The 25,886-nt window shown below is 40.8% G+C and overlaps 1 protein-coding gene across 1 annotated transcript in view; it reads left to right on the plus strand.

Moving 5' to 3' along the window:
* The window catches only part of pcloa (piccolo presynaptic cytomatrix protein a), a 61,362-nt gene that overhangs the window by 23,121 nt on the left and 12,355 nt on the right, over positions 1-25,886 (plus strand). Inside the window, 16 exon segments of the mRNA XM_034218882.1 lie at positions 3-1,214; positions 1,217-3,778; positions 4,110-5,617; positions 6,844-8,908; positions 10,435-10,482; positions 10,991-11,073; positions 11,256-11,331; positions 15,072-15,197; positions 19,362-19,470; positions 19,657-19,721; positions 19,892-20,070; positions 21,099-21,149; positions 21,815-21,945; positions 24,014-24,040; positions 25,077-25,170; positions 25,766-25,837. Of these exon segments, the coding sequence (XP_034074773.1) occupies positions 3-1,214; positions 1,217-3,778; positions 4,110-5,617; positions 6,844-8,908; positions 10,435-10,482; positions 10,991-11,073; positions 11,256-11,331; positions 15,072-15,197; positions 19,362-19,470; positions 19,657-19,721; positions 19,892-20,070; positions 21,099-21,149; positions 21,815-21,945; positions 24,014-24,040; positions 25,077-25,170; positions 25,766-25,837 (8,408 nt within the window).

Genomic DNA, 25,886 nt, shown 5'->3' on the forward strand with positions numbered 1-25,886 from the left:
AGAAAAGCTTCTTGTGCCCATGGATGTCAGGGCAGATTCGCTGGATGATAGCAGTGAAAGCTTTGGGAAGGAGAGCCCAATGTCTGGGGATGATGAGGACTTTATTCGAAAACAGATCATCGAAATGAGTGAGAATGAAGATGCTTCCCCGTCTGATGAGGAAAACCTGATCCAGCGTAAGATCAGAGATCATGAGAAGAAACCAATGGAGAAGAAGACAACAGAGGCAGTAGAGCGGAGTTCATCAGGAAAAAACAGAAGACTTACCAAGAAAAGCACTATAAGTCCAGATGATGAAGAAGATAAACAACTCCATGGCTCGTTCGATAAACCTGATATAGACAAAGAGGTGGGACAAGAACAAAAAGAGTCTCAGAGTGGTACTGGAGTTCGCCAATTCCAAACTATGGAGCTGAATTCTACCAGCAGCCCAATATGTATACCTAACGATGGAGAGCCTGAAATGGAAAGCCTTACAGACGATGATCGATCTAGAGGTGAAGGGTCTTCCAGTCTACATGCTTCCAGCTTCACTCCTGGGACATCCCCAACATCCATTTCATCACTGGATGAAGACAGTGACAGTAGTCCAAGCCATATCCGTTCTGGTGAGGGTAAACAACACAGGAAAGCCAAACACAGACAACCTGGTCAAGTGCTACCAACTATCGAAGACTCTTCTGAGGAAGAAGAGTTACGGGAAGAAGAGGAGCTACTCAGAGAGCAAGAAAAGCAGAAGGGCTCTGGGAAGAAATCTAAGAAAGACAAGGAAGAGATTCGTGCCCAGAGGAGGCGAGAGCGTCCAAAGACGCCACCAAGCAACCTTTCCCCCATTGAAGATGCATCACCAACAGAAGAACTGAGGCAAGAGGCTGAGATGGAGGAAATCAGGCGATCATCTTGCTCAGATTTCTCGCCCAGTATTGAATCAGACTCTGAAGGATTTGAAATCCATCCCTCAAAGATTGCAGCAGTTCAGAAAACATATCAACTGCCTCTATCAGTATCTCTTCACTCCCCTTCAGATGATAAATCGAAGAACAAATCTCTCAAATCTGCTGATGAGGCTTACGAGGAAATAATGCTAAGGGCGAAGTCTCCAACACTTGAGCAAGGTGAGATTCAACCCGGAAAAGAGTCCATTTATGGAGGCATGCTTATAGAAGACTATGCTTATGATTCTCTTATTGACAATTCAACAACTGACCTTAGGGAGCTAGAAAGATTGTTGTTCCTTCTCAGCCCAAACCACTGAGATCACCAGATGAAGTTTATGAAGACATGATTAAAAAGAGGCAGGAATTCATGAAGCTGGAGCAAGAATATGAAAAAATTCAGCCAACAAAGGAAAACACTAATCCAGAAATTGTGTTGCAACCTGCTGAGAATACATTCTCCAAAAGCAGCGAAGTAACCTTAGGCGCAGATGGGAAGCCATTGTTGGATGCTGAAACTGCCTATGAAGAGCTAATGAAAAAAGTGCTGACTCCTGGAACAAGTCCAACTCAGCAGGATCCAGAAGTGGAAGCCACTGCTTATAGAAAGGCACTCCATCCCATTCCAGACTTAAGGGTGACGCAATGCTCTTCAGGAGAATTGTCTTCTGATGATGAGAGTATGATAAAAAAGGAAAAAGGTACAACTGCAGTATCAGGCACAACATCAGCTATGGAAACTGACCCTGTAACAGTGTTCGAGTGTCCCCAATCATCCACATCAGATCAACAACCTCAAACCACAATTGCTGAATCACAGGATGATGTTGTTGACTTATCCAGTGCACTCCCAAAAACATCAGCCACTGTAATTGCCAGTGTTTCACCCCTGCCCACAGTCCCACAGTACACACCGAGTATTCCTAGCGTAGTCTCTACTGCCCCACCTCTACCCCCCAAGCCAAGTGTCCTGTGTAGGGCTAATTCTCAGGAAAAAGCAGAAGTACCTGTTCCACCACCACTGCCTCCTCCAACACCACCAAAACCTACAGTTTTTCCAAGGAAAGCCCCAGTTCCACTTCCACCTCAGGCTTCAGCAACTCCAATGAGGCCAGAGATAGGGGCAGTGACTGCAGCCCAAGGACCTCCTACAAGACAAGCAGTGACACCAATGTACAAGCCTCATGTTCCTCCCCCTGTTGCCCCAAAGCCATCCATTCATTCACCAGGACATAGTGTCAAACCACCTATTGCCCCAAAGCCTGGCTCCCAGCCTTCTTCACCTGCCCATGCCCCATATTCATCCAGACCCTCTGTACTTCCCACTGGTCCTACTGAAATGACTGCTCTAAATCTGAGCCCTTCTTCTGAGAGTAAGCAGTTCCACCCGTCACCAAAGTCACCTTCTTCTCCAAGATACACCAGAAATCTACGTGACACATATGTAGTTATTACACTGCCATCTCAGCCTAGCTCTCCTGTAGAAGGTATTTCCACTATGGCTCCTTCTAGCCCTGGCCCAGCATCCCCTTCACAACAAGCTCAGCCCCAAAGTTATCACCAAGCACAGCCTCAACATCATTCAAATCCACCGCAGCATCAACAACCAACCCCTCCTCAAACAAACAGGGTGCCTCTGGCATATACTCGATTCACAGAATCCATTGAAAGTCAAGAGATTTGTGGCCCAGAAAAACATGTATCTAGTTCTTGTCACATAATTGAGGCTATATCTGCCTCAGCACAGCCACCTGTGGTTATGCCTAACCTGATCTCTCAAGTAGTCACCACCGAAGTGCAAAGGACCACTGTCTCTGTTGTTCATGAAAGGACAACACCACCAGTACCAGCTCCAAGGGCAAATGGTGTCCCAATCTCAATGGAGAAACCTAAGCCCCAATTGCCAGCACAAAATGGACAGGCTGTCCAACCCTTTGAGGTGGTGGATCTTAGGACTGTTAAGGTTGATCAAGCTTCAGATATGAATGGTGTGGATCTATCTGCTGGCCCAGACTCAAGACGTCAGACCTTTCCAACTGAAATCAGTCGCCAAAACAGTGCAGTGCAGTCACCTGTAGTCAACCTTAGTGCTGAATCATCCACTCTTTCTATAGTGACTGATAGTATCACCATTGTGACCTGTGCTGCCACAATCCAGCAATGTGACAAAGTAGACACCTCTCTAGTATCTTCAGGTCCTCTCGAGCTAACAAAAGTCAAAGCTTTTGAGCCTGTTTCTCAAATTATATATCGGCCAATTGATTATCAGCCCTCCACTAATGTTGGTACAGAGATTCCTATTAACCTATCAGTTGGATCAAGTACAGGTGGAGGAACTTTCCAGACCGCCCCTGTCACTATTGCACCCACTTATATAGCGAGTTGTGCTGCAAATGGATTAACTACGGGAACAACCACAGTGGCAGGAGCTGTTGACCTAAGCATAACTAAACCATTCAACACTATGGTATCAATGGATGCTGCTTCTGCAGAGATGGTCACAGCTGTAATCACAGATGATGACGGCAAACCAGTGGATCTGACTGCAGGAAAAAAAGCAGTATGCTGTGATGTCATGTTCCAAATCCCATTTGCAGGAAGCTGCACTTCTCAACAACCTACCACACCTCTACCTGAAGATCGTTTTGGATATCGGGATGACCATTACCAGTATGACAGATCACCTTACAGCATGAGAGGTTTTGGTGGAATTAAACCTTCAATGTCCGAGACAAACTTAGCAGAAGCTGGTCTGTTCTTTTACAAAAGTAAGAACAGCTATAATTTCAGTGGTACAACAGAGGGTGCAGTAGATCTTACCTCGGCAAAGAATTCTGATGCAGGTCAGTGGAGTGACATTGCTGACCTGTCACTTAAATGTCAATTTGAACTACCTCAACTCATTTATGGCTAAAAGACATTATTTTGTTTGTTATGCTTTTCTTTTGTCTTGCATGGAAATTCATCTTTTTATTTTTTTTTATTTTTGCCCTTTCGCCATATATTTTTGTTGCATGTGCCTGCATGCTGTGATCTTGTTTATACTTGTTGCACTTCCATACATTGGATTTTTCCCCCCATTTTTTCCCCATGAATTGGATAAAGCATGGCTTGCTTCATCATTGAATAAGTCTGCATTATTTGGACTCAACTGATATTTTTGACTTTTGACAGGTGAAGCTGTTGACTACTCCAAGAAAGGGGCTTATGCAGGAATGACAATTCCACCATATTCCCAGACCAGAGTCACAAGTGCTGTTGGTACACTCTTTGGTACAAGCAGTGTCTTGAGGTCATCAAATGGCGTGGTCTATTCCTCTGTTGCAGCACCAATCCCATCAACGTATGCCATTACCAACCAACCTGGGTCCATCTTTAGCACATCATACAACTCTCTGTCAGGTATGCATACCAGTGACACCATGCCCTCCCTGTCCAACCTCCAGAACTTGCAACTTACAAGATCCCACAGTTTCCTGTCGACCATCTCCATTACTGCAACAGAAGAACAAGGAGATGCCCCACTTAATCTAGAGATCTCAAGAAGGGGTAGCATTGCTGGTGTCACCACATTACCAGCTTCCTTATCCCTTGACACTTACACTGATGCATCGCTAGAAGCAATAGCGGCTTCACTGGAAGCTCTGTCTTCACCCATGGTTCCTGGGGATGGCCAGTATCAGGCAGAGCGTGAGAGGCTAGAGATGGAGAAACTGAAGCAACAGCACCTGGCTGAGGAATTAGAGTGGGAGCGCCTGGAGATTCAGCGATTCCGAGAGCACGAACAGGTCTTGGTGCAGAAGGAACTGGAGGAGCTGCAGTCCATGAAGCAGCATATCCTGAACCAACAAGAAGACGAAAGACAGGCCCACCTTATGATGCAGAAAGAAACATATGCCCAGCAACAGCAGCAGCTTGAGCAGATTCAAAGACTCCAAGAGCAACTGCGCATGCAGCTGGAAGAGCAAAAGCTTCGTCAGATGTACCCAGGTGGGGACATGCCCGGTCACGGTGTGCAGGAGGCAGTTGTTTTGGGACCTGATGGCACAGTGCTGTCTCGAAAGATCACGGATAGTGGGTGCCAGACAGATGACGAAGATGAGACAGTTAGTAAAGCTTACACTGCAGGTAGAAAAAAGAGGAGTGCTAAAAAGAGTGTTGATAGTTGTGTGCAGACTGATGATGAAGATCAAGACGAATGGGAGGCTGAGACCAGAAACCGTCAAAGCCGGCCACGCACTGCCAGGGGTGATAGGGGCGGGCAGTCAGATATGTCTTTTAAAGCCCACACTGAGATTTCTATACAAACAGATTCTGAGGGGAACATTATAATGGACACCAGGATGGAGCTGTCTGACTCTGAAAGGACCTCACCTAAGAAACGACCTACCCCCTTAGAAATAGGCCAGTCTTCTAACCTCAAAGTTGATTCCTCCACACTAGCACCTTCGAAATCTGCCAACGTACTCTATTCCCCAATATCTCCCTGTATATCCCCAAGCAAATCCCTGGAGTTCGTGTCCTATGAGAAAAAACTGGGTGATACAAGCCCACAAAACCTAAAGGGGAGTCCAGATCCAGCAAGTCCCAGGGGACAAAAAGGCATGCAGAGATCCATGTCTGACCCTAAGCCTGTGAGCCCAACAGGAGAAGAAAGGGGAAACTCTGGGGATAGCTACGCGGTGAGTATTGAACGTATAACTTCAATTAACATAAATATAAGACGAAACAAGTGCTGGCTAACAAAAAGACACATTTTAATTGTGTCTGAAGTGTTCTTTTGGTTAATAAAATATCCTGGTAGCAGCTCCAATGAAGGCAGTGTTTGTCCTTTGCTTTGGTTTGTAATGCTTCTCATATTGCAACTTTGATTAACCTTTTCATTTAAATACATGTCATCTCCTAACAGTACCATATTTTTTCACTCACACATCATCTTATAGTTATTAAAATATTATTTCTGTGAATAATTCAGTTTAAAATTACTCCTCATGTAAAACTAAACATTAGTCATGACCATTCTTCGTGACATAATTGCTCAGTGGTTATATCTATTTTGCCTCGTGGCGAGAGTTTGCATGTTCTTTTCATGTTTGCATGAAGAAACTTGCACACCATACTGTATGACATTTTGTTCACCACACAGCTGGCCTTAGAAGAGTTGATTCAATAGAGTATTTTTCTAGCAGAGATAACAGAAAACGCTCCATTAATTGATCCTAATGTTATACAATGCTGCTGGTTCCATCTTGCACATTGCGAAGTGTACTATATGTAAAAGCTTAAACTCTGAATGTGAAAGTAAAAGGAACAACTGAATAGGTTGCACATATTCATTTTTTTTCTGTGGTGCTCCTGGCCCTCATAGGGTATGGAAGTCAGTTTTCTGCCTGGGCAATTCAATGTTGAGAATCTCATACATACATAAAAGGATGGGAAATGAGCTGAGCTTGCAGGAAAATGCTGAGCTGTCAGAGATCCACAGAGGCTTAGTGTGAATAAATTACTTATTTTTTCAAACCAAACGTTGTATGTGACATTTAGTGAGATTGTGGGTAACATTTATGGGCAGGAATACATATTTTACTGGAAGGCACAAAAGGTGCAAAAATGGGTGTATTTCAATAAACTTTCTTACACTTCACATTTTCAAGTCTATATCCTTATTTAGTGTTGTTAATTTATATTAACATTATACAGACATTAGAATGTATGCCCTTTTTTTTCCTTTGAGAAAACTGAGATCGTTAATCTGTCAATAATGTTAATTTTACATGGCATTCCGTTCAGAGAAATAATTGTTTACATGTTAATGACTACATAACCTGCTGAATAATTTATTCTGGGGATTAGGAAATATGTTTTGATTCTGAATTCCTAATACGTTCTTTGTTTACTTTTCATACAGGGGAAAAGCTCAGGTAGCACACCAACAGGCACTCAAAAGAAGGTGAAGAGGACGCTTCCCAATCCACCGTCAGAGGATGAGTCAACAACAACTGGTCAGACAGCATACACCACTGGTTCGGCCCGCCGAAGAATGTGCCGCAATTCCAACATGGCACGTGCCAAGATACTGCAAGATATTGACCGTGAGCTGAATCTAGTGGAGCGTGAGTCTTCAAAACTCAGGAAAAGACAAGCAGAGTTGGATGAGGAGGAGAAAGAGATTGATGCCAAGCTCAGGTATTTGGAGATGGGCATTAATCGTAGAAAAGATGTCCTACTGATGGAGAGAGAGAAGAGAGAAAGGGCCTACTTACAGAGTGTTGCTGAGGATAGAGACTACATGTCAGACAGTGAGGTTAGTAACATCCGAGAGACAAGAGGTGGGCTTGGAAGTGAAGATGTTGAGATTGAAAGTCATGGTCTTGAACGTCCCAGGACAGCTCCCCAGGCAGAATTGGAAGAGTTTGTCCCACCTCAAACCAAGCATGAGTATGGAAAATACTCCCAGTACCAATACAATCAAACCCAATACCAACAGTCTCTCTACCAGACTCCTCAGTCCTACCAATCTCACTCTCTGTACTCCTCTGTCCCCTCGCTCACCAGTGCCCAGCAGCAGAGTTACCACCAGATGCTTCTGTTGCAGCAGAAAGCCGCTAGACAAGCAGCCCTCCTCTCAGAGCTGGATGCAGCTAAATATGAAGTCATTAGCCGCCAACCTGATCCCACATCATCAGCTTTCCTGGGGGTCAAGTATGACAAATATGGCAACCACCTTGACCTCAGAGCGTTGGATGTGGGAAATATGGCACGTAGCCCAATGTCAGCTGTCTCTGATTCCTATTACACCGACGTAGATCATCATACACCTAGGAGTTACATGTTGCTAGAAGATGCTGCAGAACTTGCTAAGGGCTCCACAGGTATGTCTTCATCTTACAGTCTGGCGGAGAGGGAGCTGGCCAAAGCAGAGAAGCTTCTGCGTAGGAGTGCTGCAGATCTGGGGTCTACTGACTATCTGGGATCCACCTCTAGACTCCATACTTATGGAAAGACCCCTGATGAAGAGGATACAATGGAGGAACCCTATGAACTGAAACTACTAAAGCAACAGCTCAAGCAAGAGTTTAGGAGAAGTACAGGTGGGACAGAAAACTTAGAACAACTGACAGGGCTGTCACAGCACTACTATACCCCAAGCTCGAGCGTCTCTAGTTACTCCCAAAGAAACTATCCAAAGACAGACAAGTACAGCATCAGTCGACTTACTCTAGAGAAGCAAGCAGCTAAACAACTCCCGGCATCGATGTTGTACCAAAAACATAAGACTCCATTGATAGAACCTAAGATCTCCTCCAAATATTCCTCTATTCCAGATAACAGAGGCTTGGAGACAGACTATAACTATCTTGGGTCTACCAGTGCATCAGCAAGAGCCAGCCGGCTCTCTCAAGATGAGATCACCTTTGGCCTTCGTAAGAATATTGCAGAGCAACAAAAATACCTGGGGTCCACCTTGGGTGCCAACTTGGCTGGGTCATTAAACCTGGGCCAGAGTTTAGGATTGGACTCTGCCTATCCCAGTGGTAGTCGCTCAAGACCCTCATCCAGGCCCACATCTTGCTATGGGTTGGACTTGTCTCTCAAAAGAGACCTTTCCAGCTCTTCACTGAGGCTCAAAGGGGACGGGGAATCATCTGGAGATGTACCAAGCTATCAAACCCCCTCTGGCCGCACCAAACCTACCAGCCTTCCCATTGTACAAAGTGGCCGTGGCCGATTACCCATAGTGGCCCAGAACTCAGAAGAAGAGAGTCCGTTGAGCCCTGTTGGGCAGCCAATGGGCATGGCCCGTGCCTCAGCGGGACCTCTGCCACCTATATCAGCAGATTCAAGGGACCAGTTTGGTTCCTGCCTGTCATTGGAGGACTCCCAGCAGCAGCAACTTATCAGGGAAGAGCCAACCAGGGGTAGGGGTTATGTGCTGATGGATGACCTTCAAGGCACCATGTCAGATAGTGAAGGTAAAAAACAGACATGTCACTCTGTCACTCTTTTCCTACTGAATGTTTCATACTTTAGAGTGTCTGGTTGTGGTTTATTTTGCTTGCATGTATTGTGTATAACATCTAGCTCTGTCTTTATTGAAATGCTGCATGTGTCTAACCTTAATTTTGGTGAATGTATTATCTCTTTATTTTTGGGTCTCACTAATGTTGGTCTATTAGTTGAGATCTGGTGTGCATGCATGCTTTTGTTCATTTTGCTTTTTGTGGTTGAATGTAATCTTTATGCATGCACTGTGTTGCTTTCTGCATTTAAGATATTGTATAACATTTCCAGTATTAATTCACTGCATGACACTGTAAAGTCTAACTTCCTGTTACTGCTATATTGCGTGGGAGGTTCCCGTCCTTATATAGAAATGTCTCACTGGTGGCAGTCAGCATTTTATTTAGAGCATGCGGTCATTTATAGCCCTTTTCAACTGTTAAAGAAGATTTTCATTGTATTCAAATCCTGCTTGTTAGACATTCAAGGCAGAGCAGGATAATCCTTTGAGATTTAAATCAGATTTAGAAAAAGAAAAATCCTCAAATTACACAAGTAAAAAGGGCCGCCCCATATGAAAATGTACCATTTGGTACAAAAGAGTTTCAATTGAATCAGGTATTATACATTTACACTTAAAGACGACACATATTGTAAAAGTATAGCCAATTGTACATTAACTATATTTTTGGATTTTCCAATAGTGTGAAATGTAATTTAGATGGTGGATAATGTTGGTGTATTATCATCATACTTAATTGTATGAAAATAAATGTGGGTTGAATCATAGTATCAAGTTATAGGCAAGATCAATAACATTCTAAGAAAACAACAGTGTGAAGCAGAGTACTGCCGTATTTGTGGAAATGCATGATATTTGTTTGCAACACTTATCTGTGTGTAATAAATATAACAATTTAACTTGCATGTTTTGTTGTTGTTGCTTGTATGACGATATATCAGTGATTTTGTGTTGCATGGAATGTTGCATTAATTTCTTGTAACATTCACTATTTATTTGTCTCTACTTTCAATGAAAGCAAACAGTATTCTGACCCAGTTTTTTGCAGAATGTGCAAGTGTCTTCCAACAGGAAAGACTATTATTTAAAGCAAGAACTACATAATTTCAGTACATCTCAGTTTGCTTCTGTTTTGCTGATAAAAGCCACAAATCATCTATTCAATATTTAGCAATATATTGTTGATGCACACTTCCAGGTGATGGCTAAAACCATTGTATTAGAAGTGTTTTTTTAAGTACCAATATGCAACAATGAGTTCCCATGGTTTCCAAACTAAGAGGAGTGTGTCATGAAAAGGAAGCAAAATGTGAAAATGTTTGTAAATTCAGATTTTAATAAAGGTTACAATGTTTCTTTCTAGTTTAAACATTTAAATATCCCAGTTCGGATTTGTCTTGAATGCAGAATAACTTGTGAATAAATTCCAATGGATCCCAACATTATGCAATGTAAACCAATTTGCCTTGATTCCAGCCCTAAGTGATTCGCTGATGGCTTTGAACAGAGACGACGCAACCAATGGTAGAGTATTAGTTCAGTTCTATAGTCATTCATAAGCTATCACATTAAAATGCACCTAAGGTCTAATGCACATCACCATTATTTTTACTGATAGGCCTACCGTTTAAAGAAAGTACTTTCACGATTGGAGTTATGAATAATGTAAAATATCTACATACCCAAGATTTACATTAATAGAAAATAACTACCTTATAGGTGCTAATAATAATGCTGATAGTACAAACTACTACATTTCTTTGGTTCTGTTTTGTTTTTTACATTACCCTTAATGTTGTGTTGCTTGTCAGTCCTCTCTAGCAAGGAAGTAAAATAATATTAAACTCTTTCTCTGGCCCTTGTTTTTCTCATATTTCTATCCCAACTAATTGATGTAGATTTATTTATAAATACAAATGTGCTTAAAGCATTTTAATAACCCTTATATGAACTGATGAAGCCCATATAGTGGGATGAAGCGGCTCAAGTTCTAAGATCTGTTCTGAAGTAGTTCTTGTTTTTATCCCTAAAGCCTACCACCTTAGACGAGAGGAGACCGACTGGTTTGACAAACCTAGAGACGGCCGTTCAGAGAATGGCCAAGAGAAGAGACAGGTGAAACGAGAAAAACGCACACACCTTCTGTACACAATTTTACTGTAGTTAAATTCTTGCATGGCAATATCTACTGGTCTATTTGTTATGTAAAAATCACCTTGATGCAGAGCTACCATAATGTACTGTTTCCCGTTGACCTTGTACACAAATGACACTTCCCAATTGTGCATGGACCACAGGGAAAAGGCCCGTACTACCCCTTCCCTCACCTCAGGGTCAAACTGCAGAGGGATCCCAAAGATCGCAGTGTCTCAGGTAAAGTATCACAATATTCCTTCAATAAAAGGAAAAGCAGTATGCAAAGAAAATGTATGGCTTCAATTGCAAGCTAATGCGTTATTGACTGTAATGCATGCATTCGATTTTATTGACCCTATTGCTTACTGACTGCATTTAATATGCACCGCTTACAGTATACACATTGTTTTACCTTTATTTAATTAGAAACATTTAAATATAGATTCAAAATCATTCAAAAAGAACTAATACAGTCAAATGTACACATTAATATGTATCATGATCCCATTAGGGTTTACAGAGCATGACCGGTGTGCTTCATGCCTTCTATTTACTTGATATTCATGCCAGATCTCATGAAACTGACGAGTCACTTCCCCTGCCATTACATTCCATCACACTATTCTTCCAGGCTCAAAGCAGGCAGACATTTCCTGGCTTCTCTTATGATTTGGCTCTTTTCCACACTCATCAGTCATTGCCATGCTCAAAATGGCGTATCCCTCACATTCAGGATTATTTTACACAATTAACAAATAGCCCACAAAGGCAGCATTGTGTTTACTTTGTGCTGTACTGAGTCATTTCTATTCTATCTCAGTTGTTTTGTTCTTGCTTCAAAAACCATGTTAAATATTTAGTTTTGCTTCTGTGTATACAGTATATGTGAATGCATTTTATTTTACCTGTGGGGGTACAGGATAGATCAATATGTGATTTGTGGATAACTCATAGAGAGGTTGGCATTTATAACGTTTTTTAAAAAATGGTTTTACAAAGGTTGAGATCATTTTCTACAGAAGCTGTAAAATGTATAGAAAACGTTTTAAAATTAGTAAAATAAAGGTTGTAGCCTTATGCGTTATTGTTAAATCTGCGTAAATATCTACATAGCTAACAAACAACCAATAATACCTTCAGATAAACGTTATTCTGATTATTTATCATCCATGATTATAGGGGAACATGTGGGCCATCTGGTTGTTAGTGTCCTTCTACTTTTACTAGTCAATGGAGACCATATCATTATATAGAGTGTATTAAAATCAATGACAAATGTATCTCAAATTGATAACATTAATATGTGATTTAAGTAACTTAACCACACCAATTCCCAACAATTTGAATCAAAGCTTAACTGACAATACTGCTACTCTGCTAAGCTAATTAGCTTTCATCACGATTGGAATTAAAGGGGACCTATCATGAAAAAAACAAAACGGGGCTACAACGGAGCTGATCCAGATTTGCGTCCGATATGACGTAATATCGGAAATGTAGGCTGGCTTTACACCCACGGCCCTATCAGAAACGTTGCTATCAGAAACAATGCCCGACGGTTTTGGACGTAATATGGTCGGTGTTTACATTAGCATCGCTAACACTCAGAGCTAACCTTCAATTCAATTCAATTCAAAATCTTTATTTATCCAGGTAAAATCCCATTGAGATCAATGATCTCTTTTTCAAGGGAGACCTGCAGCAGTAAGTTCCACAAGAAGACATAAACAACAGAACAACAAAAGGACATCATACAGCAAAATGTACAGGGATTACAATTTACATATTTAACCACAAGTACAGGTACCAACAGCATCTGATTTTGTAGCATCCAACCGAGCTTTAAAAACATGTAGTGGTACTAGCTTGGTAATTTTCCATTCTTTTTGCAGACTGTTCCATGTTAGTGGAGCTGCACATCTAAAAGCTTTCTTCCCTAAGACAGTCCTAGCACTTGGCACATTTAATAAAACCACAGCATGCGATCTCAGGCAATAAGTACTTTCAATTCGCAGAGAGATCAGGGAGCAGATATAAGATGGTAGTTTATCCAACATGGCTTTGTAAATGAAAAAGTACCAGTGACTGAGCCTCCGTACAGTAAGTGATGGCATAACCGCCTTGGTATACAGGGTACAGTGATGCGTAAGTGCTTTACAATTTGTCAAAAATCTCAGTGCACTGTGATACGCAGCATCTAACTTGCTCAGGTAATTGGCAGGTGCATTCATATATAACAAATCACCATAATCCAGCACAGGTAAAAAGGTCACAGTGACTAGCCTTTTCCTGGCCTCAAGCGAGAAACAGGACTTATTTCTGTAAAAGAAACCTAGCCTAACCCTCAGCTTTTTAAGCAGGTTATTGACATGAAGTTTAAAAGTGAGACAGTCATCAAGCCAGATACCCAAGTATTTGTAACAGGTAACCACTTCAAGTTGTATTTCTTGCGTAGTTACAATATCCAAATCAGTCTCTGGTGTATTTTTAGCTTTAGCTTTAGAAAAGAGCATTACCTTGGTTTTATCCACATTTAAAAGAAGCTTAAGCTCAGAGAGCTGAGCCTGAATAATGTTAAAAACAGCCTGTAATTTAACAACAGCCTCGTTAATCGAGGGACCTGCACAGTACATAACGGTATCGTCCGCATAAAAATGTAAGGTTGCTCCTTCGACATTTTCACCTAAACTATTAATATAGATACCTGTTATTTCACACACACATACGGGTATTGGGCCGAGGGCGACACCGTACTTCCGGTATCTGCCGTTTTACGTGAGGTGCAAGCAGGCCAAGGGTTTAGCCGTACACCGTCTAGGTGTTGCTAAGCTTCCTGTACTGAATATCATAGTCTATTGCCTTAATCAATATCTAGTCAACTCTAAAATACCACATATATGCAATGGCATGATAATATTATTGTGACAAGTGGGGTATTCACCTGGTGTTTCCAGAAATTAGACGTAGATGCAGCCAAAATCGACGAAGGCCACTTTCGAGGGTCGTTTTTCCATACATCTGCAGGCAGTCTGTAAGGGCAATCCGACAACCCACACAGCTCTAGTTTACGCTGGTAACGACCTAGAGCACACCCCTCAAGTCCAGAGATGTAATCCGAAGACATGCAGCGATTTCTTCGGTCGTTAATTCAGAAAAAAAACCTAGTGCGCTCTGCCTGGCTACGTTAGCTAGCTGTTTATATTTGCACTTCCAGGATATTTGCACCTCCATGAAAATGGCGTATTTTTTTATATATATATGGCGCGTGTTGCATTGTGGGTAGCTCGTGACGTCACTGTGTGTGAAAGAGTACTGCACAGAGCATGTGTCTGAAGAAGCAGGAAATAAAAAGGAACTCACCTTGTGGTATAACCGGCAAGAGAGAAAGCCTTTGAGCTCCATACTGTTCCAGAAATAATCCTTGATAATACATGATATGGCGTTTCATCACGGCAGTATTTAGTTTAGACAGTAGCTGCCGGGTCCCGCATGAGCTCAGCCCCCTCCTTTTTTTCTTTTTATCAATCTTTTTTTTTTTTTAAAGCTTTATACCCAGAATCAGCACTTTTGAAACAGGAAGTGAAATGGAGGGATATGAGGCATGGCTAAATGGGTGATCTGTTTGGTATTTTGAGCAAAACACTTTATTTTATGTTTTTTATATATTTATATATATCTGAGACCTATGCTATTGCCTAAAAATAGCATGATAGGTGACCTTTAACTTTAACCTCTTTTAGTTATGAGGAATAATTAACTCACCTACCAAGAAGTGTGTTTATCTAAGTGGGTATTTTCATTTTGGTTTGCAGGTAGCTTAAACAAAGGATTTAGCTAGGCTACATTTGTGACCATATTTTCTCTGTTTCTGTAGGTTTTAGAGTCTGAATGGGTTTGTGGACAAAGAACAGGTTAATAATTGAACTTTATTTACACTAATATTGCACTCACAAGTTTTTGTTTTTTGTTCTATACAGGAAATGGTCTGGGTATCCGTGTGGTTGGAGGGAAAGAGGTCCCTGCAAGTAATGGAGACATTGGAGCCTATGTAGCTAAAGTCTTACCAGGTGGAGCTGCAGAACAAACAGGAAAGATTCTTGAAGGTAAACTCTTCTACGATCAGAAAACAAATTCATAATAATCAGAATGTTTAATCTGAGGATGCAATTTTAAGTTTTTAAAGTGACAAATATATTTGATACCACACTCCTGTCATTACAGTTAGCAACTGAATGCTAGCCGTTTAGCTCATAGCCCAGCCCTTAAACCGAGAGAAGCTCGCTTGGTTCCGTTAAAATGTAAAAATGAAATCTTGCTAACTCGCCTCAAAAGCTCCCTGATAAATGTGGTATATCATTTCTTGGCATTTCTTCTTATTCATTTTCGTTATTCATCATTCGTTTCATTCACAGTAGCTTGAAATTACAAAAATGTTTCACCAAGTAGCCATTGTGCACTAACTTCCACACCTTTTACTGACACCAGCTCAGGATAAATTGCTCTGTGGTATGTTAACAGGAACATTTCATGAGCTGGTATTGATTTCACATGCGGGAGTCTAGGAACTGTTAACCCTCTTTCCCTCCCAGTCCATCTGTCCGCTCACAGCCCCCTTTAATCTTTGTGTTGAGTCACATTGAGGGTGTCACTGACAATGGCTAAAGCTGTAACCCGCGCCTTTTAAAGCTGCCAAACTGGTGACCTATGGATGGTGAGATAGGGCTTGAGGGAAATACTGCCCTTTGTAGTGTGCTATCCATCTGTCTGCGCTCTGTGGATATGTGTGTGTGTTGAGCATCGATAATATTTAAAATATATATATATTCTTGTTTGTATTCCTTTCAGTTTCCCTTCCTTTTATAATTTTTTCTTCTGGGTTTTTCTCTCTTCCTGTGTTTATCAGGACATTTTAAGTTTCCCCAGAAAACTGCTTACTGAGCAGCAATAGAGTGGTGCAGTGACGAGTCTTAAAACCCGGAAGTGAGTTAGCATTTTACCACTACCGGTTCCCTCGTCTCAGAGTCGATGGGATTTCTCCATAGGATTTTGGAAAATAGCTCGAAATAAGGTCTGTGTTTGACACAAATTTAAGAGACGGATCACGTTTTGTTCTACGACATTAAATACATCAGCAGTGACCCCGCTGGTGATTTTTGAAAAGTTTACGTGTCTGAAAAACGATAGTTGTTAACAAGTGGCTGAATAGGACAACAGAAGTTGTCGAGGACGTTGTACGTCATTACGCCGAACACGTAAACACTCCCTCTAAGTTTGTTTTCCCCTGTTCTGCTTGAAAGCAAGTACCTGTCTCCTGCAAACTGTTAAAACAAACCCTTCGACTTGTACAATTTTGAATCTGTATGTTTGAATATCGATCTTAAGTTGGCGTGACGTTGAAGTACTGTAGTTCGGTAATAGCATAAAGTTAGCATTTTGCTTCTGGCGATTAGATTTATGATTCGAAAATTATAAAAATGTGGATAGTATCCGCCTGAACAGGTTCGTTTTCCGCAGACCTTATTTCGAGCTATTTTCTAAAATCCTATGGAGAAATCCCATTGCTTTTTTGTCGAGGGAACCCATGCGCAGCTTTCTTCCGGGTAAATACGTCATCCCTGCACCACTCTAAATAGGCTACAGACAGGGTTGGGAGGGTTACTTTGTAAATGTAATCAGTTACTGATTACTGATTACATGGCTCTGAAAGTAATCCGAATACAGTTACAGTTACGTGTCTTAAAAAAGTAACGTAATCAGATTACTTTTGGATTACTTTATTTTTCCATCACAGAGATGGGTATGTTTTGGTGAACAGGAGACACAAAAAGCAAAAGGAAACTGAACGTGTTTTTACTGTTTTAATGGCTTATCAAGAGCACAACTGAAACATAACATCTGAAACGATGTAACAACATAATACACTTTTTGGGGATGCAGCTTGGGATGTGAGGAGTGAGGGACACGGCTTAGAACGAGCGTGTCGCCTTCTGTCCTGCCAGTGTTGGCAGGACATGAATTAAAATGTCAAACTCGGACTTCATTTTAAGGATATTTCGGCCAGGGGTGTAGAGCTATATGTGTTTAAGCACCGGATTGGCAAAACAGGAGAGTGTGTGCACCAGTCTGCCTTGATCTATGAATTCATGTCCGTAACTCTCACAGTATCTGCTGCCCGCAGCTGCTTTATAGAAGGAACACCTCCTTCACTTCATGAAATCTCTGCAGCAGCGGGAGGGTTAACTCAGCCTCTGAGAAGACGAGCACTCAGTGCCTTTCACGCACCGCCTTCGCTGTGTTTACCTTCAGAAATAATCATTAGTAAGGCTAAAGAAAGAGCGACCGCAGGCTGATGTGTTTTAACCACTCACACGCGATTTAAACGCAGACTTGTGTTCCTCCATGTTTCGCTGTTATTGTTTCACTGAGCGGACCCGCGATTTTTTTTCAAACGCTTTTTTGGTCCATCTGCGGCGGTAATAGGTTTTGTGCGCTGTGATGATTCGGCTGTACCTTTAGTAATGAATATTAAATGTTGTGAGGAAATCTTTCCACCAATAATTCCAATAAGTAATCCAAAATGTATTCACTTCAGGTTTACGAAAGTAACTGTAATCAGATTACTCGTTTTTCAAATGTAACGCGAGCTGAATACAGTTACTTGATTTGTGTATTCTGATTACGTAACGCCGTTACATGTATTCCGTTACAACCCAACCCTGACTACAGAGCAGCCACCGCTCCTCCGTGTAAAGACGCTATCGTAGCTAACTAGCTTCTGCTTCTGCATGCATGCTCTCACACACCTACTGCACACACACACACAACCATTTTGATTATCACCTGCAGATCACATCAGTGGAAATATTAGGGGTCTTAGTAGATCACTAATGCAGCAAAGCCAGCAACTTTGTGAGGGACTAATTGTTCATGCTAATCATCTTCATGTTAGCATATTAACATTTTCCATTTAATTAGCACTAAACAGCTGAGGCTGACGGGAATTGATGTTGTTAATTTGGCAGGTGTTGCAAATACAAGTGTTGACATATAATTACCCACACATTTCATAGTTATTACTTTGTCTACTACTACAGTAGGCTATAGCTTTTACATACACTTTTAAGTATACTGTATTTTGTTATTATTTGATACGGTTTTCTTTAACCACTTACTATCAATACGTTTATACCTCAAGGAAACTTCAGGGTCAGTTAAGGATGTGTATTGGCAATAATATGACAATATGATTTATATATCAGTCCCTGTATCATCATAGTTCCCACCAATATTTGCAAGTAAACTATTTATAAAATTGACTTTTGAGTGATTTTGAGGATCAATACAATTTCACGTAACATAATAAATGTAATAATAGTTTCCTACACCAATAGGATCAGTGGGGTTTTAAATGTACCTTTTCTATTATCTCACTCTGTCTCAGGCATCATTGTCCAGACCTTTCCACTAGTCTCATGCATTAGCATTGTAAGAAGTCAGTGGTTGATGACTCCTCATTTCAAGATCTGCCATGTTGTTAGTTGCTTGGACAACTAAACAATCATAACAGCCGTAACCCTATCATCAACACTGAGCAGAAATGCTACTGAGGGAACACAGCGCCTCAGTATTGGGTGTTAATAAGGAGAAATGTTGTCAGATTTAACAGGCGCAGAGGCACAGTGTCATAGAGGGACACTAAGTCTAGGAATACATGCCTGTTTGTCTCATCACTGAAATTCCAGCTACTGTAACTCAAATCGGTGCAAACTGCAACACACGTAAGCCATAGAGTGTGAACAACAACTGAATGCATGATACAAAGGTGAAACTACAGTCGTTTCCCTCTCACTCACTCATGCAGCTCGAGATTATCGTCGCAAAAGAACCATCCTGATGAGCTGTTTCAAACCGTGTAAGTCCTGCCGGTGTGCAGGGTGTGCTTTGGAGGATGCAGTGGCTTTGTTGTGCTGTGTGGATTTATATAAGCTGTCATTGCTGCATTAAATATGAATAAATGGCCAGTGTTCCCCATGAGACATTTGTCTTAGCTGGACTAGATAAGAGAAACTAGAATCTGATTGGATTTTGGGTCCTTTCCAGGTCGTCATGTTTGAAATGTTGTCCTGGAATTTTTGCTAAATTAAAGTTTTATAGCTGAAATAACATAGAGCCATTTACAAGTTTGGTTTGTGGTGAAATGTTTGCATATTTGACGAATACTGTATTATTGATTGTTTTCTTATGTGCAAATATGTAATTGTGTATAGGAATGCAAGTCCTGGAGTGGAATGGTGTTCCTCTGACGGGGAAAACCTATGAAGAGGTTCAAGGGCTCGTCGGGCAGCCGTGCAATGAAGCAGAATTGTGTGTCAGACTGTGAGTATAAGTTCCCTCCTGTTTGTTTTTTCCTCATACTGTAATTATTACTCGATCTGCCATCTTCCTTATTCAGTCATTTCTCTTTTTACATTTCTGCCTGTACATCCCCTGATGCCCCCATCGACTCTTCTCTCTTTTCATAGTAACTTGAGTTTTTATGACACATTATTTCCTGTCTTTCAGTGATCTCAACATGCTGTCCGATTCTGACGGTTCTGATCACCTGGATTTCCAGGAGCACAGCAAAGGTGAGCTACTGTATTTCCATAACTGCAACTTCAAATCCCATCACTGCTTCTTATACTTATACTTAATTTGTACTCTCTTTGTTCCTACATTGTGTGTAATACCTTGTTTTAACATGCTGCTGTGACTACAATGTCAATCTTCTCTCCCATTGATGCTCCTGTGTGTCTAGGTGACAGACCCCCCAGGTCTCCAGGTGTTGACCCTAAGCAGCTGGCGGCTGAGCTGCAGAAGGTGTCCCAGCAGCAGGCCCCTTCCTCCACCTCTTCCTCCGGCCTGCCCCCCACCACCTCCGCAACCTCCAGCCAGCCAGGGTCTCCCTCCGTCAGCAAGAAACGCCACAGCAGCAAGGCGAGTCCGGGGGGGGGGGTCTGTTTGTCTTACAATAGATTGAGCTTCATAATGTTTTGGCTTACAGTATGAAGTGAAATATCAGTGGACTAATTACTTTCTGGCTACTGCATAGTGTCCTGTTTCTTTTCCCGGTTCGAACATTACGTTTGGGGAACACATTTTGTGCATACCTAGTACTATTTTGTCTATCAATACAACATTGGGAGGGTTACTTTAAAAAGATGTATTCCGTTAATACTGTAGATAACCCTGTAAATATAATGAGTAACCTAATCTGAGTAACAAAATATAAAAGTAATGTATCCTGATTACTTTCCGTTACTTTCGGATTACCTCAATATCAAATGCACTGCAAATAATTAAAAGACAAAGAAATATCAATAAGATTTTACTTACAGTGTAAGTGTATTATGTAAGACAACAGAACACCTCAGAAAGGAAGAAAATCAAGATATTTAGGTTAAAAAATGTGTCCTCTTATAGGACAGGCCTACAGAATAGTATAGTTTACAAATGCATTTTTGTTTAATAAATCAGGTGTTCACCAACTTCATTTGAAAATAGATATTTAAAATAAAGAAATTAGCCTAAATGAAGACTAAAAAGAATAATCTAGCAGTCTGTCTACCTATAATATATATATTTTTATTTTGAAATATATTGTAACATTGTAATCCTGCTTGTTATCCCCTTTTTATTCAAATCTATCAGTAATTTGATTACGCTTTATTTTTTTACTGAAAGGGAATACATTTACATGTTTTTGTATCCTGATTACGTCATCTTGTTAGATGTAATCCGTTACTCCCCGAGCCTGAACATGCCATTAAGAAATAAAATGCAAGAAATCCCAGTGCATTTTAGATGCCAAACATTTTAATTGTATAAGTTCAACTTTAGTTCAGCCTCAATCTCTGCATAAGGCACAGCACAGTCAGTACACAATGTACAGTATGAACACCCACCAGTATCCACCTACAGATTTCTGCTCGAGGCTTCTAAGTGTGTTGCTTTATTTCTTACAGACTGCAGAGGGAATGAAGACCCAGTCGCAGCCCGTCTCTGGAGAGATACAGGTCTGTGAAGCTCTGTGTTTAACTTCAAAGGATTATATGTGAGCAAAGTCGGTGATCACTTCCAGTTTTACTGTAAGCATTTTGGAAAACATTGAATCAACCCTCCTGTCGTGTTCGGGTCAAATCTGACCAATTTACTTTCATCAATCATAATGATTGTGTTTGACATTTGGTTGCTCAAGACCTTATGAATCCTCCATATTAGGATTTGAATTTGCTGATCACCACTTTCATTGAAGTGGTTTAGTCAACTGTGTATCACCTATAGTGTTCCCGGTCAAAAATGCCTGCCATAGGAAATGAATGGTTAACCCTAGATGATGTTCATCCATCAAATAGTACACACCCACAAATCGACAGCCATGTTGTTTTTTGGAATACATTTTCAGTGTTCTTTGTATATTCACTGCAGTTATAAGTATAAACCAGTAGTCTCAGACATTGTTTAGAGCTTAAAAGAGTGGTAAATAAAATATGCTGGTAATTAATGGTGTTTGTGTTAATGGAAGAGCAGTTAAAACAGACCGGCAAAAGACACCAAAGTAAGAGGGAGGAACAAACACAACAGGAGGGTAAAATAAATTAAGGAAATGCAGTTTTATTCCATTGATTCTCGCACCGAATGCATTTCAATTCATTGTAATTCAATATGTTTCTATTTGCAGCTTCAAATCCACTACGACAAGCAGCTTGGCAACTTGATCGTTCATGTCCTGCAGGCCAGAAACCTCGCTGCGCGGGACAACAATGGCTACTCCGACCCGTTTGTTAAAGTGTATCTCCTTCCAGGGAGAGGGTGAGTCAAGGGTTTGGAACCTGCAGTCACACCTAAAGTAGTTCAGAACAGGAACATCAGTTTAGGATATGAACGAGAAAGATGTTTTCGCTTGTGTTAATCTAGAGAGAAATGTGTAAGATGTGTCATAGTCTTTCAGTCACTGTACCTGCTAAGATAAGCCCAGTGATATACAGGCTATAAAGGCAGCCAGTTTGTAAAGCTCAAACCTAATTTCCATTCATTTTCAAATCGATTTACAATTGATTTTGGCTTACCATGACATCTTTTCAATGTACAGCACATGACCTTTCTTTGGTATCAATTCCAAAACACATAAACACTGCACATCATCACATATGTTTTTATTATGTATCCAGGGATGTAATGTGATATGAACTCCTTATGATGGGACTCATCGGCCCTTGACACAAACATTATGTAAAATATATGAGGTGTGTTCTTGAGTTGACGTCGCCCATGTTAATACGAGTTCTACTGTAGGTGTAAGTGCAGTCAAAATCAATAGCTCTCATATTTACTTGCAATACGATCCACACATCCCATAAGTCTAGGCCTCCTGTTCTCACTGTGATTGCGCTGTAATGTAATTGACTCTCCCACCTTCTCTGCTGTTCGAGCTCCCCGGAGAGAGGCTTTTTTCCTGGGATCGTTTCAGATAAAAGCAATAATGTTCAGCTGTGGGCTTTGCAGCCGCCACTCAGAAATTGCACTGTGGGTTTTAAACGGAGTAAGGGTTACTTTAAAGGGACTGGTAGAGTGATACGCACAAGCTGTACATACGCCCTTCTGAGAGTGGTTGTAGAAATACACACTTAGTCTCATGTGGGCCAACACTTGTGTATATGCTATATGTGTGCATACATGGACAAGATCACAGCTTTTAAGTTGCATCACAGATATCCTGGCAAAGATATGGAGCTGCTGCAATGAAACAGGTGGTTTTATAGAGGGAAATGGTTGTTTTGGCAAAAGTAATACACATTAACAGTGTCTATAAAGTTGGCATTATGGTTCTCCAGGCTGCGTGGGTCTCGTTCAAACACGTTTGCATACGTATTTAAAACCTGTATCACGCCAGCAAACCTCAATGAAGTCAGTTAACATAGAAGTAATCCTGAAATGGAATCATAGTTCACCCCTGAACAGTGTAAACAAACCACTTTATCCAAGAAAGTACATTACAATGCAGTCTGAAAGAATAAATGTGTATCCCCTTTCACTTTTACCAGGAAAGTAGTAATGTCTCCATGGTAACCGAGGTTATTAGACATGATCTAAAGTCTTTGAAAAGTAAAATACTTGTCAGTAGGGCAGAGACATCATTTTTCACCTTACACATTTTGGATAAATACTACTTTTAACTTGACACGGTAATGTTTAGTAAACTCACAAGACACTTTTGGCTAACAAAGTATGTAAACATAAAGTACATTTGATTTTGTTTTTACATGCTAACCAACCAATCAGAATCGGTTTTTATTACCAAGTAGGTTTACACGAGGACTTTGCTTTGGTATGAGTGGTGCATACAAAGACACGGAAGGAAGAATACAGAGCAAAAAACAGTACTATGATAAAAGCTATTTTAGGATTATTAAAACTATACTTATGTGAGTACAGTAAAGTCAAATAAAATATAACAAATACTATTTTCAAAGTGGAGAGCAGTACAGATTTCAAAGGAGGTAGTGTGGAGCAGAAATGTGCAACATGTTGTTCAGGATTTACAATATTAAAATGAACAAGATAGTGCTCTCAAGATTATTAAAATGCTTCCACTTTCCACAGTTTCATGAGCAGCAGATCTCCATTATGGTTGCCAATGGATGCGTCACATCACACAACTCATAACACGACAACACACACTCAATCCCCCACTGCAGGCAGCACACCACAGACCCCCGCTCTCGCCCCCTTTTCTAAACACAACTTCTAAATCACACACTTAACCTAAATATACAGTCCCTCCCCACGTACACGCGGACACTCTCTGACCCCCCCCCCACCTCTGACTATTGTTTCTGTATGTTGTTCTCTATATTTAATGCATGCTGGACCCTCTCAGTCAGGTCATGGTTGTCCAGAACGCCAGGTATGTGACTTGACCATTTTGATACTTTTGGTTCTGTTTTGAAATTTGGTGGTCAGTTTGGTGAAGGTACACATCCAAATTGTTTTCTAACTAATCTGAAGCTTTTGGATACAAATCAGTTCAACTAACTCCCTTAAATTGTGCATTTTCCCCAGTCCCCTATTCTCATGATACTCCACTCACCTTAAAGCAAGGAGTTGAATCCCTTAATATTAACATCTTCCCATTGCTTTAACATAACATAAATAAACGTATGATCCAAGCTAACTTCTGCGTGTTCCTGGTCTGTCTTTGTTCCCAACCATTGTAATTTGATATCCAAACATTGACCCCTTTAGTTTGTCATTGTTTTGTGAATAAAACCATCAGTAATGTCCTACACCGTGCCATGACATCGTCCTGTACCCTTGATGCCCTGCCACATTCAATACACACTCCATTGTTTTCCTATGCAGTCCTTATTCATCCCATTATTTTCCAATATACATTAGATTGTCCTTGTCTTTACCAAACTAACTTTTACAGACGTACTAATATCCTACACTCTTATATTAAACCCTACACACTGCAAAAAAACATCCATTGAACAAGTCATTTATTTTTACTCCAGTGGGTCTGATAAAAAAAAAAAAGTTTCTTCTCAAAACAGGTGAATAATTAGTCAGTAAAGTCAGATTATGCTTTTGTTTCTTTTGAGGATACAATTGTGTTACTAGTGGCACCAAACAAGAAAAAGATTCAAGCTCTCTCTACCATACTGGCATACAATTTCACTTGTTTTAGGACTTCTACATTTTATGAGACTAAATGACTTGATTGACATCAAAATGGACTTTTTTGCAGCGCGCCCTGACATCATACCTGCCTTTCATGCACGTAGGCTCATACATTGTTGTCGTCCGAACAATGTGCGTCACCTTCATTCTCTCCCTTCTTCTGTCTACATTGTGCCCGGCGTGTTGTGGTGGTTTCACTCTCCTGCAGGGCTCCGGCATGTTTCTGACCGAGTGTGTCTTGTTGTGATGTGTTCCCTCAGTGCTGAAAACAAGAGGAGGTCCAAACACGCAGGCAAGAGTCTCAACCCAGAGTGGAACCAGACTGTCATCTATAAAAACATCCACCTGGAGCAAGTATGTCATCATACAGATATTTCTGTTAAGCATAGCTGCACCAGTCAATGTTCAGGAAGTCATGGTGCAGAATAAGTTGTAGAAACACAAAATGACACAGCATTTTTGTACTGACTTTATCTTAAACTCAATGTTTTTTGAAACGCCACAAAGATTAATATGTGCAAGAATCAAAGATCAAATGCCAAATCTCCCATTTGCTAAATATAATATCTCTGCATCACTCTATTGTGTAGTATGCTTTGTATACCTCAATATTCAGTGATGGCACAAAAAGAAACCTCACATTAGGCCAAGTTTTACATAAAAATGCTAAAATGACATTTATCTGTGCTGGCATGCTGACTAGCATTGTGGCCTTTGGTTTGAGTAGAGCAGATGGATATGCCATTGGGATTTAATGAAATCATGTTGGATCCCATTTTAGATTTATTGGACCCATATCAATCACAGTCAATTCTGGACTTCTGCTAGCTGTTTTTTTTTAGCTGCTGAATGTCCAGTCCCACTTTAAGCCCAGATCATATGTTCTTTCTCCAAGGTCAATTATGTCAGCCAGGAAAACTTTTCATTAACTTTTATATGTGTGTATCAGCTGAGGAAGAAGACGCTGGAAGTGAGCGTGTGGGACTACGACAAGTGCTCCTCTAATGACTTCTTAGGAGAGGTAAACCTGTTTTCACTCAGGTCATTTTTGCACCATGGGTGTAGGCACA

This window comes from Gymnodraco acuticeps, unplaced genomic scaffold (genome assembly GCF_902827175.1).
Source record: "Gymnodraco acuticeps unplaced genomic scaffold, fGymAcu1.1, whole genome shotgun sequence".
NCBI lineage: Eukaryota > Metazoa > Chordata > Actinopteri > Perciformes > Bathydraconidae > Gymnodraco > Gymnodraco acuticeps.